The sequence below is a fragment of the Stegodyphus dumicola genome, chromosome 1 (genome assembly GCF_044657685.1).
Source record: "Stegodyphus dumicola isolate Sdum_Otavi_A_Nest chromosome 1, ASM4465768v1".
Taxonomy (NCBI): domain Eukaryota; kingdom Metazoa; phylum Arthropoda; class Arachnida; order Araneae; family Eresidae; genus Stegodyphus; species Stegodyphus dumicola.
Window position 1 is genome coordinate 223216487 of NC_140768.1, and position 17061 is coordinate 223233547.

Consider the following 17061-nt stretch of genomic DNA (forward strand, 5'->3'; position numbering starts at 1 on the left):
ACAGTGTCTTTCATTTGTTTGTCAACAAACAAGTCTCTTTCATTCAAAAGTCAAAAATTGTTTGACAAAATATGATTAAACATGGCAGCATGAACTGTTTCTTCAGACAATATTTGTGGTGGCAGGAAACTTTCGTTAAAACCTGTTATGATTAAACACAGCAACGTGAACTGTTTGCACAGACGATATTTGCATTAAACCCCGATATTTTTTTTATCATTCTTGTTTTAAAAGAGGGCAAAAAGTAATCTGCAAACAATTCAAAACTTCACAGCAGATACATTTTTAAATGCTAAAATTTTAAAGTAACGAACATCAAATATAGCAGATACATTTTTAAATGCTAAAATTTTAAAGTAATAAACATCAAATAGTCATAAAACATTTTGGAAAATTTGTCAAAAAATCAGAAATGAAAGTTCCCCCCCCCTGCTCTATTTAATGGTGCAAGCATTAAAACTCTTGTTTGTGAAATAAAAATGATATGTGCAAAAAATTGCTTCAATATTAAATGTAAAAAAAAAATCATTTGACTACGCTGTTGTCATCCATAAACAATACGAGTACAAAATTTGACCTCAACAGTTTATCTGGAAATAACTGAAAAATTAGTTACAAGCTTAAATCTGAACGTAATAATAAACACCATGTACAGACTAAATGAAAGCTTATAGAAAAACTAAATAAAAGTGAAACCTTCTATCCAAGTGGTATTCAGTCAAAACTTTTAAATAGCTAATAATGCAATGTAACAGTAATATCATCTGTAGAAAATATTAAACCTATTTTAAATTCTAGCCTTTGAAGCTACAACTCTTTTTCTTTCTTTCTTTCTTTCTTTTTTTTTTTAATCAACATCTTGGCATGTTTAAAATTGTTCTGCTATCAGAACTTATAAATAAAGAACTCACTGAAATGTCTCCAAATTACTCTTGGAAAATTCTATATGATTAAAATTTCCTGATTATTGTTTATTTTCTCTATCAAATTATATGAACATGGCAAGTAGTCAAGTCCTGATTATCCATTTTCTTTGATACAGCATGAAATTCATACAACAGAATATTTTTTAGTCAAATTTTTATACAATGCACTTTGTTGTAATACACCTATTTTCCTATGCAATATTTTTTCTGCTGTAAGCAAAATAATCAAATTACATGCTAACTGCAAATCTCTAAATGTTTTACTTGTTTTTTTATTGTCAAAGGCATATAACATTTTATTCCCTTTTTAGCTGCATATTTTAATATTTGATAGCAATAGTTCTACTTTATCTGATATTTCTGATGACCTTCATTTAAAGCCTTTTTTTTTTTTTTTTTTTTTTTTCAGATACTCAGAATTCTGCTTAAAGTGTGTATACATATATTTAATTGCGGAAAACACAAATATTCATTATCTGCAAAATATATATAATATATATTTTCAGTTCTCTCGGATTATTCAGGTTTTAATGTTCTACATTATTATCCTTTGAGAATTTGGTCTAGAGCATGAAAATATGAATAATTTAAAATGTATTTTATAATTTAATATAAGTTCATTTTAAATAAATTCATTTTTCCCAAAATAATATATCTTAACTTCTGCTTTAAGTTTTTAAAGTTTAATAGGTTTATTTTAATACAATTTTAGAATTTCCTAGAATGGATTAAGCTACTTCTACTAAATTGTTAATTTAATTTATGATATATATATACTGAATGATCAAAAAGTCACTTAGTTCAAAAAGTTCTTAGTTTCATACTTCTACTAAATTTATATTAGGAGATAATATAATAAATATTTCTTTAGTAAATATATAATAATTTATAAAAAGTTTTAATTACTTTATTTTGAATTTATATATATATATATACACACACACCATAATGCCTCCATCACTTTTAGTAGAAATAAACTGAGTCTTAATATAACCCATTTTTCCCCTTCAAATACAATAGTTATTACATATCACAAAGTGTATATTCAGGAGCAGTATCAAGGAAAAAAAGAGTTGAATTATATAGCATAAACAGTTTTGTTACCTGCAGCTCGATATATTAAAGACCTCAGTGCTTCAACTTCACTTTGTAATTCAGCAAGAGTATAATGTATGACTTGGTTATTTATAATAGGTTGACCAAATGCTTTTCTTTCTTTGCAATAGTCTACTGTTGCTTGAATGATTTGACTCAATCTAGGTGGAACTAAAAAATAGCAATGGTTTGAATTCATCCATGGTAATTATTTACTAACACAAATTTACACAAAAGTATTTTACAGAATTTCCTGCATCAAAATATAATTTCCTTGAGCATGTCATAAATTTCAAACACAACCCAATTTATAATATAATTTACTATTGTTCTGAACCTGCAAAAATAGAAATAGCACTACTGGATATTTTATCCCCCCCCCCCTTTTTTTTTTTTTTTTTTTTTTTTTTTTTGCTTGCATGTATAAGTTGAAAAGATTTGAAATAATATGTCAAAGCATTACTATAATCTAGAAAATTATATTTGGTAGAAGAAATGTTTAAAGACAAAAGGAACTGCATTTTGATAAATTGTTTGCTTTAAAAATCAATAATTAGCTCTATTAAAATCATAATTTCCACAGCATATCATTAGTTAACTTCAAATTAACAAATTAATTAATTTTTATTGTTCTACAATAAAAATTACAAAACTTATTAATAAGAAATTCTTACAATCTAATAACAAAATTCAGTGCTACCTGCTCAGTGCTCTTGCCAACACAGCCAGGTTCAGATCTTGGAAATAAGCAACTACAATGTCAAAATGAGTAACTTAAAATCTGTAGCACACAACTCCTTCTGAAAGATTGGTTGAAGGGAAGGAAACTTCCCTGGAATGTTTTCAATCAAAGTAGGATGGTGCTAGTAAAAGTCATGCTATCATCATTGGCAATCTGGGTTTATAGTCCAATAACAGGTATAAATGTACTATTCATGTGGCTAAAATGTGACTAATGTAGGGATTTCGACTAAACAAAAAGAACATCTTGAAAATCAGCAACAAGCAAAAGATCTGTCAAAAGCAAACACATCAGACACTTTCCATTCAAAACTTTACCTCAAACAAGAATTTCTGTTACCCCCCCTTTTTTTTTTAATAATTGCATTTCCTAAATTTCTTCAATAAAAAAGCTGGTTACATTTTGACATTTTTATTCAATTCTAATTAAAGTAAGCCCTATTTGCTTTCAGCATAATAGTGCCTTTATTCAGAAAAGCAAAGACTTAAATTAACTGATTTAACCCCTTCATGACGGGTGTATCATATATGCATCAGTACGTAATCCTCTTATGTGATGGCACGCCAATTAGCGTAGCTCACCTTGAAGATAGTGTGTTTTTGCAGTAGTACGATCTCCCAAGATGAGGTATTTTGTGTCTAAGTTTAACTTTTAAAAAAATTCTTTTTTTCATTAAATCTTTTGCTTTTGTCTCTAATGATATCTAATGGTAATACAATTATAAATACAGAATATCCAGAAATTCTTTTAAAAAAATTAATTAAATCTAAATGCAAAATAAAATATTTGATTCATCCTGATGATATGTTGTAAAAAACTTACTTATATCTATATCTAAACATACATAAAAATAATAAAATATATGATTAAATTTTATAGCATAAATGATTCAAAAAGAAGTGTGTTATAATCTAGTCACTATCATTTCATTAGTTATGAAACACATTTTCAAACTTTTTAATTATTTTCAGCAGAATAATTAATCTTAGGAATCCACTCATTTTAGGCACATCTACAGGAGCATGTTGACTTTGGATGAAGCAAACTCAAAGATGAAAAATTCATCTTTTGTTCATAGAAATTATTAGTTTCTTTAACTATTATGTTTAATAGATTATCGAAAAAAAGTGAAAGAGACAGATTTCATTCATAGAACTTCGAATTAAGTTTACTTCTGCAATTCCTGTAAATTCATAAGGCTTCAATCGAGTTCATGATGGAGTAGCCACTGTTCTGCTGGATTGTGAGGTGAAAGCAAAGCAAACTTCCAGTTCAGTCTCTGACAAAATCTGGGTATCAAAATCGCTATTCTTACTTAACTCTAGAGTCTTCGGTGTCAAAATAGTCACTCACGGGCTTCACAATTTGAATGTACTCCTCTTCCATTAAAAATGTCTTTCTCTTAGACATTACACTATTAGTTTAACTCCCTTACTAACCGATGCAAAAAACTTATGTCTGCTATCTAAAGAAGATGCAAACTGAATACAAACCTGAGTTCCTAAAATCACAGCTCTACTCCCAATCTTCTCATTCGGGGGGGAACGGAAAACAAATCTGAAGCATCCAAAATTGTTCAATGTTTATATCACGTGAAGCCTCAACTGCCCCAGCTGGGTTTTGCTTACTTTATATCATCTGCTTGTACATCTAAACGAATGACCAGAATCAGAAAGTACTTCATAAACACAAGATCAGCAATATATATGTTCAAATAAGCTAACTGTAGTGGGTACAGAGTGCCATCTAGTGATTTTAAAAAGTTCTAAAAGAACGTGTATGTTTGAAAGTGCATATATGACACACCCGCCTGGAAGATCAATGCAGGCGGTGATGCACTAGTGCATCATCACCGGCTGCTAGTGACATTTAGGACTGATGCACACATGATACGCCCGTTTCTAGTTCAGCAACATGCTGTTGTGAAGGGGTTAAAAGTATACAAAAGGAAAAGCTACTACTATAGCATTACACACATATTTAATAAATTTGTACTTAATATTTGTCATACTACACAGGAAACAGAAAAAAACTCCTGTGTTCAGACATCGATGGAGAATTTAAACCTACTTAAATAAAAGTTATATGTTTTAAAAATGCATTACACACATATTTAAATTGTAAAAGTTCATACATGATTATTCATATCAAAGGTTTACTTACAGGATTTTCATAATAATTATAAAACTGACATCACAAGTGATGATCCAGTCCAGAATTTCTTCAACGCATTGATATTTGAGTAGATTAGTGCAGGCCCGAACATGTTTGTCCTTATCTGCTTGAGTCAACTCATGCAGCACCCAGCATCACATGAACTTGTACCTCAAGTTTATGTGATGCATAGCATGACTAATGGGCATGGCACTGACATCTAACTCCTGAGCAAGCTCTCAAGGTTGCATATTGATCTTCTTCCACAAGTTCTCACAGGGTGAGGTGGGCCTCATCAACATCAGTACGGGGAACCAGAGTGCTCTGCTCTGCACTAATCTGCTCAAATATCAATGCAATGAAGAAATTCTAGACTGGATCAATCACTTGTGATGTCAGTTTTATAATTATTATGAAATGAATATCAAATATTAGTTACCATCTAGATACTGCTTTAGAAAAGTGCAAAAGATAATAGACCTTGAAAAATCTACAAAATTTCAATAGAAAAAAAAAAGGGGGGGCTTGTTTAGAAGTCAAGTTCTACCAGGTTATGTTAAAAAAAAAGAATGTCTAGATATCCATGCAAAACCAATGGCGAATATGATTTATCAAAAGTTAATCATATACAATAGTATATTAAAGTAAGTTATTGGCCTGTGTAAATGTGATGAAGATGTGCATGGCACTGTATAAAAGTAGCTTAAGTATAAATAATAAAACTAAATCCCTCCTCATATATAACTTTAAAAAAAGAGGGGACTAAATTTCAATATATATTTTTATAGGAAACAAAAGTACAGAAATGTTTCCAAAGTAAATTTATAGAGAAAGGATGAAAAAAAAATCTATTAGCTAAAAAATTTTTACACTGCAAAGCAAAAAATAACAATAGAGATTTTAAGTTATTTTTCAATGCATAAATATAAAACAAATTGAGAATGAACTAATTATAACCACTGCATAACATCACAGGTAAAAACAAAAATAAAACTAAGCCCAAATTGAAACTAGTTACGACTATGTATTTTTTTAAAGTTTAGTTAGAATTTCTTTGAGCCATGACTGTATCCAAAATTTTAAAATTAAAAAACAAAATTAAATACATAAGTAAATAAAGAAATAACTGTGCAGAACTTGAACTAATTTTCAAAGGGTGCTCAAAATGAAATTTAATGATGACATGCATTGTTAAGTATTTCTTCAACATAGATTTCACACATTCAATACATGAAATACTGTAAGACATATGTAGAAGATAACTTGATTTCAATTTCTGTTAGTTACACTGAAAAAAATTTCTTAATACTAATCTTCAAGGGGAAAAAAAAAATTTAAATAAGTTTTTATATGACGTTGCAACGAAAGCTTCCCGCCACCACAAATATGGTCCGTACAAGCAGTGCATGTTGGCTTGTTTAATCACATTTTAGAATACAGTGTTGTAAAAATTATAGAAAAATATCATTAAGTACAAGGTGTCTGAAATGAAACTATTATGCTACCAAATTTGTTGCAAAATGTTAGCTACAGAATTTCACCAAACCATGTGTACGGCTTCATGCACTAATGTTGTATCATATGATACTGTGAAGGTTTGGTACCGAAAGTTCAAAAACAAGGACTATGATGTTCAATAAGCAGAGCACTCTGGTCCACCTACTGATGTTGATGAGGCCCACCTCATCCTGTGAGAACTTGTGGAAGAAGATCAATATGCAACCTTGAGAGCTTGCTAAGGAGTTAGATGTCAGTGCCATGTCCATTAGTCATGCTATGCATCACATAAACTTGAGGTACAAGTTCAAGTGATGCTGGGTGCAGCATGAGTTGACTCAAGCAGATAAGGGCAAACATGTTTGGGCCTGCACTAATCTGCTCAAATATCAATGCAATGAAGAAATTCTGGACTGGATCATCACTTGTGATAAAAAGTAGATTTACTTCAACACAGCCCTAAAAGGAGGTTGGTTTGCGTCCGGTGAGACCTTTGGCAGCATCGCAAAGCACAATTTGACTAACAAAAAGATCATGCTTCTATCTAGTGAAATTGCCGTGGTATTATCCATTAAGGATACACCCTCAACAGTAATGTGTACAGCGAGAAGCTAGTCCATGTTGGCGCTGCTATCAAGGAAAAACTTTTAACTGAGTTCCAAAGTAAAAAAGTAATCTTCCCTCAAGATAATGTAAAACAACATGTGTCTGAATTAACTGGTGTACTCTGTACAGACTTGAATGGGACCTTTTGCCACACCCACCATATAGCCCAGCATCGTTCCTTTGGACTTTTACCCTTTTACAAATTTGCAGCTATAGCTTGCTGGTGCTATCTTCCGTTCTGCACAGAACATCCGAAATGAGGTTGATTTGTTTTCAGACTCATGGCCACCAAGTTTCTGGGCCGAAGGCTTTGAAAAACTACCAAAATATCGTCAGAAAATCATATATTTGGGTGGTGATTACTACTTGAACTAAAGATACTGTTTCCATGTTTGTTTTTCCCTAACTTTATTAAGAACTTTTTTGGTGGAAAACTTTTGTTACAATTAGATATTTATAATTACAATACAGTACAACTCATTTATAATAAGCCCTGATTTAAAGAGAACCTGAATTTAACAAGGAAATCAAAAATACTTGGTTGGTACAAAGAGAAAATTATGGGAGCAAACTCCGGTTATGACAAGTAATTTTATCACAATACAACTTGCTTATAACAAGTCCTGATTTAACAAGAACAACAAGAAAATCGGAAATACTTGGCTGGTACAATGTTAAATCTATAAGAGCATAACTTGCTTTAAACAAGAAATATTTTTGTGATTCATAAAATTCCTATTGAATTCCACCTCTCCAGTTCAGCTAATCTTTTCTTGGAAAAATTCCTTTAACATTCCACAGTCGACTGGAAGTTAGTGATGAGTTATAATCTTGTGAACATGTGATAGCAGCCTTTTTTAGCTTGTGAAGTGCACGTGTGAGGGCATCCCACAAACGAACGTGAGGAGACGGTGGATGTTGCAGATTGGATGGAATTTTACTCTGCATAAAAGAACTTATGGAAGAAGATCAATATGCAACCACTTGAGAGCTTGCTAAGGAGTTAGATGTCAGTGCCATGTCCATTAGTTGTGCTATGCATAAGAGTGGCAAGGTAGAGAATTTGTGTGGAGGTCATTCTTTGATCTGCTTTCATAACTCAAATTTTATCTTGTGATGGCAAAATGTAAAATTTTATCAGTTAACATAAAAGTTAGGATTTTATGAGAATTAGAGAATGGCATAAAAATTCTGAAATCTGCAAAAAAGTAGGATTTATCTTCTGTTGTTTCAAAACTGTTAAAGAAAATGGAAAAATTAATGGCTGCATTCAATCAAAATAAGAATGACTTTAAACATTTGAAGAAATGTGCTAAAGAAGATTTGGATGAAGCTCTTTTAAAGCGGATAGTTTTAAAATGTATCTGTTGATACCAATGTTATCACTTCTGAAATACTACTCCTGAGGATACTGTACCTAAAATTCAAGCAAAATCAGATGAAAAAAAAATAATGAAAGGGATTATGATAACAATGAACATGAAGAATTTCAAGCTGAATAGCCGCTTTAATATACTTAATGGTTTTTGAGTGTACAGAAACATTTCAAACTTTTTTTGAAGCCAAGAGTCCAAATGAAATTCTTCGGGCCATGAGTATTCTCCAAAGAACAATAAGACAGTTCAAAGCAAATTAACCAACTTCTTTTTGTACTGTACAGGAATAAAAATAAATAAAGTAAATATATATAATATAGTAAGTATGTGTGAACTTTTATGATTTTTTTTCACAAAACTGTTTTTTATGAGCACTCTGTATAATGAGCCAATATCATGGTCCCTTCATGCTAGTTACAAACGAGTTCAACTGCATTAACATTTTTGAAATTGCAATTGCTTCCCCAAGGGTGTGTTCTCCCTCAAAATTGAGGCAGAAGCTTAAAAGTTAGCTAGGTTCAGCAATACCTCAATTACCTGTGGAACTACTGAGGTGCTAGCCCAGCTTTTACCTACAGTGGCAACTTGCATAACAAATGCAATATGTTTCAGATTTTGCAGTACACTAATCTTCATTGTGTGAGATGCTGTTTCCCATAGATTACTACGGGAATAGTTTTAATTGACTTCCAGTCTCAGTTTAAAATTGCAAAACATTAAAAAAATTCAAAGTTTATTAGAAATACTGCCGCTGTCGTACATGATAGGAATTTACTACTGTCTTTTTTAAATATATATATTTCTAGACATTTTGTACAGTTTAGTAAAAGTCTTCTTCATCTTCCTCTGGAAGTGATACAGTTGAGCTATCATGTATTTAAGAACATCCGTTTTTTGTTTCTCATGAGGCCCAAGTTTCAAAGAAATTGTCTATATTTCTCCCTCTTCTATAGGATAGTCCTGAAGTAGCACATTATCATTGAATAGGTCTGCCACTCTGTTCAGCTCAAGTTGATTGGTATGACATTGCTTCACAATGCCCTGGATATCTTTAACTTTTCAAAAGTCCCTCAACAATTGCAATAGCCATAGACCTGGGTTATCCTCTTACTCACAATAAGAAATTTCATGCTCAGCTACCTAATATCTCTTTTTAAGGAGGTTTGCAGTTCTTCATTTTAAGGGGAAGACCTAAGAAAAGATGGACGGACTGCCTAGATGAGGATTTTGCCATTTTAAAAATTTAGAACTGGAGATCAAATGCTGGAGGGTGGAATGAGTAAGGTTTCTGAAGAAGGCAAAGGTCCACAAAGGGGCTGTTGTGCCAATGCTGCTGCTGCTGATGCACATTTTTTCAGTGGCAATTAAATAAAGAAATATATTTATTTGCCTTCTCCTCTGCTAAGTGCCCCCCTTTTTTTTGACACACATGCATTTTCTGTATTTATGGTGCCATCTAAACAGAATTTATTACATTTATTATTTGGCATGTTAATAATGTGTAATCATATTTGCAGAGAATTTGCATTGTCAGTCCAAAGTTGCTATGCAGGATGTTCAATGTGCGAGCCATTTGTTACACAAGGCAGTACTGTATTATCATAAAAACACATTTCAACACACTGGCTACCAGCTATGGATCCATATTCCACTAAGAAATCTCTGTATCTTGTCACCGATGAGTTAATTAAACAAAAGTGAATCTCAAAGAAATTTGCTTTAAAATAGCATAACAAAGTCATATAATTTTTAATAAAAATAAATAAGCAGAAATATATTCCAATAAAATAAAGTGTATATATTTATGATAAAAAATTTAAGGAAACATACATTATTTATTTATTTATTGAACTATTTATTAGAAAAAGTAGTTCATTGTACCTCCAATAACAGCAGCAAGTCTTTCATCTTGAAATTGCAACATTTGGTATATAAAACCCATGCCCTCTTCACCAATAATATTTTTTGCTGGTACCTTCACATCTTCAAAAAAAAACTGAGCTGTGTCAGAACTACAAGTTCCCAGTTTATGTATGATGTTAAAAGATATACCTATTCATTAGAAATAAATAAAGTTATGCATCATATACTGAAACTTAAGATGCAAAATATGTCATTTTCACTCTATAACTCAAAATTTAAAATACTGCAAAATTTCTCTTGCACAGCTTGTTAATAAGAATTTTAAAGTGCATTTCTTGCATTTTAACAAAAAAACAAACAAAAAAAAATTCTTTGTTACCAAGAAATTTGAGCAAAGGTACTTTTGAATTAGAAACTGTAAACTGGAAAATTAATTTGAAAATCAATATTTAAATGAAATATTGTACAAATAAATTGAAAAACTAAAACAACTGTAGCAGCATATTAATGTAACTAATCAATATCAAATAAAATCTATTAGATATGAATGATACAAAATCTTAGCTTCTGCAAAGACAACTGCCACCTATATGCAAGGACTTCCAATTTACTTATATAACAAATGCATGCTGTGGTGAAAGAAATCTTAAAGATGAACATCATATATGCATATTTTCATTCAGAACCTTTGTATGTTAATAATAACTGAATATAATGCATTTTTACAACATATGAACTATTTATTTAATTTTATTTACTTTTTTATATTTAGCATCACAGCTGCTATTACTAAAAATCATGCTAAAATTACTAAAATAATTGAAATGCACTTTCTGACCATATCATTTTTATGTCCGAATCACTTTTCAGATTGCTGTCACAAAATGTTATCTTCATGTTATTTAAAAAAAAAAAAAATGAAACAAAGAAGGATTCATATAGTATGTTATATTCCTTGCACTGCGTAAAAATGAAGGCATCTAGAGCCACTGAATTTTTAACGTCGAATTTTATATTTCATATTAGCCCAAATTTTGAATTTGTTTTTGATTTATTTCATATTTTGTACAAATTTATGAATTTTTGTTTAACAAACTCAGAAATTTAAAAGTGGAAAGTTACAACACTTTGAAGTAAAAAGTACTTTGAAGTAAAACATTTTTTCTCCAGTGAACTAAACAGTTGGCATTTGGCAAAATGTAAGACATTTATCTTCCAACTTTAAACCACAAATTTGGCTATTTGAAAGCAATGCCTTGCTACTGCCTCAAACAGAATACTTATTATCTCCCCACACTGCTGCCATTTAGTAAAGCATAAGATATTTCCATATTTAAGCTTTCTGTTACTGAACAGCAAACCAAGTGAATGAAAAGCAATAAATACAGTTCTTAAAAATACTTTTTCAACCTTTTAATCTGACTGATTTAAATAAAAATGCATTTGAATCATGAGATGTCTAATTAGAAATATTAAATAATTTTTATGAAAAATAACACTGGCTGGATTTGTTAAAATCATTATACACATTATTAACCATTTATTTCTTTTAGGCAGCTGGCTGCTTAAGTAGCTGGTTTTCAAAAAGAAATTAGTGAATATAAATAAAGAATCATGGCAATCCTTAACACTGTATAAGAATTCTAGAGATATGCTGTTTTTAAATATTTTGTGATTCTGCTCTCCATTTTATGTGGTGCAAATGCAAAGAAAGTAATGTTTAATAATGAAGCTAAAAAGCTTTTTAAAGCATTTTTAAAAAAATGTGTGTTAGTAAGCCTAAGAGTAAGTCAGTAAGGGTCTAAGGAGTAAGTCAACATTAATACTGCAATCCTTTCAAATTTTCCTTCTTTTAATTTTATCCTTTTTTCTTTTAAATGAGAAGTAAGAGTGCATGCTTCTGAAATATGAACAGATGTTTACCTCTCTCTTCTAAAGGACTTTTGATGCAGACCTCCCATCTACAGCAGGTGTTAACTTTCCCTAGGTTACTTCACTATTTTTCTCCTTCGTTTTATTTTTCAAGAGAATATTTTGTCTTTATAATATATGAGAATAGATACATCAGAATGACAGTAGAGGTTCAAAAATTTAGTTTCTTTTAAGAAGATACTTTATTTACAGTATAATAAGGAAATTTAAATAAATAGTGAAGATTTCAGGATTTTGTCTCTAAAGTAAATGACAAAGATCTTTCACATGTCAAAAAACTCTTGATAAAGATGAGACACATCCTATGAAGCCTGGCTGCCACCTTTAAGAATCTCTTTCAATATTCCTATCTAGGAGTTTCAGAAATAAATTCTGATATTAGGTTTCACATATTAGACAGAAAAAAGTAATAGATTAAATATTTCAGTTCTTAAAAACAGTACACTTTTCTAAAATCTTTAGTAGTGGGAATTTGGTAATACTCATATTTAAATTAATAAATAAAATTAGTTAAGCACTAAAGAAAATAATTATTTAACATTTCCAAACCATGATTTTATATTTTCTGTAAATCAAGCTTAGAAACAGAATTTTGCTTGCTTTAGAGTGAAATCGTTTGTGGCAGTCTCTCTCCCTGTAGTTACATAAGAGACAATCCTTTCAAGTTAGAAAAACTGTTAATTCCATTTTTCCAGAATTTCCAGAGAGACAAATTTTGATTCTCTGTTGTATTAGATAATCTTATTATTTGAAATAAAAACAATTTAAGCACTGTACCAATAAATTTTTAATTCAGAAAGTTTCAGTTAGCAACTATAGCCATTGCTATGTAAAGAGAACAAAATATTTACTTGCAATACAAATTATTTCATTATTCAAAAGTATAATAAATTTCTATTGATATACATCTGGTGTTTACTTTTCAAAAAAATAGTTTTGACATAATTAGTGCTAAAGTAAAAAATTTATTATTCATTATGAAAGCTTCTTCTTCCACGCAGTGAAAAGTTTTATTTTTTATGAATGAAATTATAATTTTGAATTAAAACTCTGAGATTATCTTTAATAGCTTTAGATAATTTTTAGAAGGAAATATTCAATCTAATGCTTAAAAAATGTATTAAAAACAATATGCACTTAAAAATGATAAAAGCTCAACTTGAATGACTAAAAGGCTTAGAAAGAAAAATATCACAGGACTTTCAAAAATTAAACTTTGAGACTTATTTCTAGAAACACTGTGCAATGAAATTAATGTTAGCTTTATTTTAAATGAATTTAATTTGTTTGAATTTGAATGCATACCTGGTAAATTCAGTGGTACACATATGAGAGACTTGTTTTTATGTGGTGGACCATCTCTTGTATTGGCTAACATGCACATCCAGTCTGCTTGAGTTCCATTGGTAATCCACATTTTACCTCCATTAATAATAAGATCATCTCCTTTCCTGACAGCTTTTGTAGAAATACCTATTCAAATATTTAAAACATATATAGAGAGAGACAGAAATATAACTGTCTTAACTGTCAGAAATATAACTGTATGTAGAGGGAAAACAGATACTTATTTACTAGCTGGGTGCAAAATGATTTTTATCAATGCTTATAATCAGGGAGTTATTATAAACTGAAAAACATGACTTTCTTACTAAACTAAGTAACCAGGTGCCACATCTGATCAGCAGCCAGTTTCTAAATCTATACATCTGTTATTTATGACTGATTTTGAAGCTTCTAAACCTGGTTGTTGTTTTTAATTGCACTATGTGAATTTCCAAAAATCTGAATACATTGCAAGAGGCTTCATTTGAATGATTAACTATACTTGAAGAATGCACTCCTTAATCTCTTGGGAGATAGCATCAAATACCTACTACTAATTAGCTTAGTTTTTATGATAAATCTGTCCATTTTAACATCAAAATTTGTTCATTTTTTAATACATCTCAAAGGATACCATTCAAATTTCCTCATAAGCAGACTTAAGGGAATCACAGAAATCACAATCAAAAGAGGCCTCCAAATCACTTATCAGATTTCAAAGAAAAGTCATAAAAAAGTGTGAAAAATAATAAATATATCCTGCATCTTAACACTTTGATGCGTATGATATTATTTTTATAATTTTTTTAACTAAAAACTCTAGAAATTGAATATTATGATCATAGAGACAAATAATATATGAATTTTAAAAAATCTATTCTTGCCTTTTGTTCTGTGGGTGGTGGTAGCACTGTGAAACCACCGTGCGTCTAGGACTTCGAAACTTACCTAGGTAGTATGGGAAAAAACTTACCTTTTTCCGTGCGCGTTTCCAATAAATGACAAAATTTACGAATTTTGAAAAATGTACGTAGGAATTGCATAATATATATTTTTTTTACATTATTTTACAAAGTAAATCGTCAGAAAAAATTTAAATATAAACATTTCTGTAATTTTTCTATAGCATTCAAAATATAAGTACTTACATAATAAGGACGTTTGGCTAAATAGATTAAAAAACTTAGTAAAAAAGAATAAAAAAAAAAAAAAGACTCAAAGTTTTTTTTTTTTTTTTAATTGCAAAGAACAAATATTTTTTGTGACACTGTTCAAAGCATGTTCTGTCTTTTTGCTACATGCATAGACCCACATTGCATGTTTCGCACATGTATCTTCTTCTAAGAGGTCTCTTCCTTGTGCTATAAAATGCACACTGCCTGGATCTAAATTTCACTAGTATATGTCCAGCATTATTTAGTTTCTTTTCATCTGGCACATGACATTTGTGGTTTTTTTTTTATGTTAATGGGGAGGCTTGGTATTTTTTGGCTTTGGTATGGATCATTCGTTTCCCATTCATACTTATTTTATTCGTATTTTGTCCCAAAATATTCGAAAAATATTTTAAATTTAAATAAAACTTTACGTGATTTCTATTTTTAATTATAGCAAATTATATTTACATTAAATTTAAACCACAGGAAATAATTTATAATATCACAATACTAGCTTGGGGAGCAAGTGTGTTAAAGTCAGAGAAAAGTCTCTGGGAAAGAAAGACCCTTTTACTGGGCAGGTGCATATATTGTTTAGTAATAAAATAACTCTGTAGTTTCAAAACCCCTTATCTATATCCGGGTAAAAATAAACATTCCTATTTGAGGAGCAAGCAAATACCATTGTGAAGAGCAGTGGTTTCAAGGTGCGACCACCGAGTCTCTACAGCATTGTGACACAATGCTCTAGTGGTGCAGTGGACACGCCCTGAAACCACAAAGCAAATGCCATACATATAGAGGTTTTTTTATATATGCAGTTTTATTATTGATATTTTTTATTGTTTATGATAGAAATCATGATGCTGGATGAATAACTTTTGAAATTTAAAGTTGTTTATATTAATAAAAGGAAGTTATTTTGTCTCATTAAAAACGAATTTGAAAAGGCATTCAATTTGAAGTACTAAGAGCTAAAACGTGTGATTCTGCAGTCACTTTGTGTTATTTAGACGTAAAATATCAGTAATCAATTGATTTTCACTCAAAAATTTTGGAAGGAAGAGGAGAAAAAAATTCGAAAATTGGTGGTTTCAAGGAGCGACCACCTCGCGTCAAAGGGTTAAGACAAGAAGCCTTAAAAAGTTCAGGAATTTTCACACAGCATAATTTCAATTTTCATGTCAAACATGACATTTTGCACGTCAAACAATTTTTCATATTGTTTATATTTATAATAGCATTACTAAGCTGGCAATGTTTGATTTCTTGCCAATATTGCTGGACATGAGCACATAAATCATTTGCACCCAACTTAAAGCAGCCAGATATATAGTTGCATAGCACATGAATTGGATTATCATGAACTTTTGTTTACTGATGTCTTGCAGCTAATGAATGCGAAGGTAGAGAAGGCAGTAGCACAATTTAAATGTGCAGATGCATAAGTACTTAAGAAAGGATACAGTTACAAACTATCATATTTTGCCTTATTATTTATTCATAGACACATAACAGTCATAAGATAAATGGTTAATTTATTTGAATAACAGCAATCATTAATGTTGCAGGAAGTATAAAATTCTTTAATAATTATCTGAAATAACAGTAAAGTTTCTTCTACAGGGAAAAGAATTTACAGATTTTAAATAACTTAATATATATGCACAAAATATTAAAATGTGTTACAAAAATTCCATTCCAAGTTATATAAAGTTCAGAATGCATTAGATAAATTAATATTCCTTTTTATGCACTTGCTGTTATCAAAGAATATTAGCAAGAACAAAAAATTACAGTCAACATCAAAGTATATCTATATATGTACACAGCCAACTGTTATTTTATGTAAACATTGTATTTTTGCAGTGGCACGGTTAAAGGAATCAGCGTAAATAAATAACATAACATTTATAAGAAAAACAGGGAAAAGCATTTGTTTCATTCAAAAATATAAAACACTTGTTTAATTAAATGACAGTCCATTTTTAAAATTAATATAACTAATAAAAAGAACTTATTTATTAGTTATATTAATTTTAAAAATGGACTGCATTTTAGCAAAGAATAGTTTATATATAGCTATTGAATATGTGGTATTAATAGTAGTACTGGATGTGACTTTACTAAAACAGAAACAGGCAACCTGGCAAGGTCCATTTCTACATTCATCAAGTGAAAAGGATCAGGCTGAGAGGCATTCTGGTGATAAACAGAAAAGATCTGGATCATCTGGGTTATTCAGAAAATACACAGAAAAATAACAAAACCTAAGTGCATTGCTGAAGAAGAAATCAAGAATCCTTGGATGCATATCTCTAGTTCCTTAAATACAAATTAAATAATAAATGGCATATGCTTCATTCAAAATCCTTCTAAGTCATTCT

At 30.2% G+C, this 17061-nt stretch overlaps 1 protein-coding gene across 2 annotated transcripts in view; it reads right to left on the bottom strand.

The window, feature by feature from the left end:
- The window catches only part of LOC118192456 (putative acyl-CoA dehydrogenase 6), an 89179-nt gene that overhangs the window by 10474 nt on the left and 61644 nt on the right, over positions 1-17061 (bottom strand). Inside the window, exons 5-7 of one of the 2 annotated variants that reach the window (XM_035363431.2) lie at positions 13497-13664; positions 10278-10448; positions 2031-2192 (exon numbers count right to left, since the gene is read on the bottom strand). In XM_035363431.2, coding sequence (XP_035219322.1) covers positions 2031-2192; positions 10278-10448; positions 13497-13664 — 501 coding nt within the window. The remainder of the gene's footprint in view (positions 1-2030; positions 2193-10277; positions 10449-13496; positions 13665-17061) is intronic. The other variant, XM_035363432.2, reaches the window with a different exon arrangement.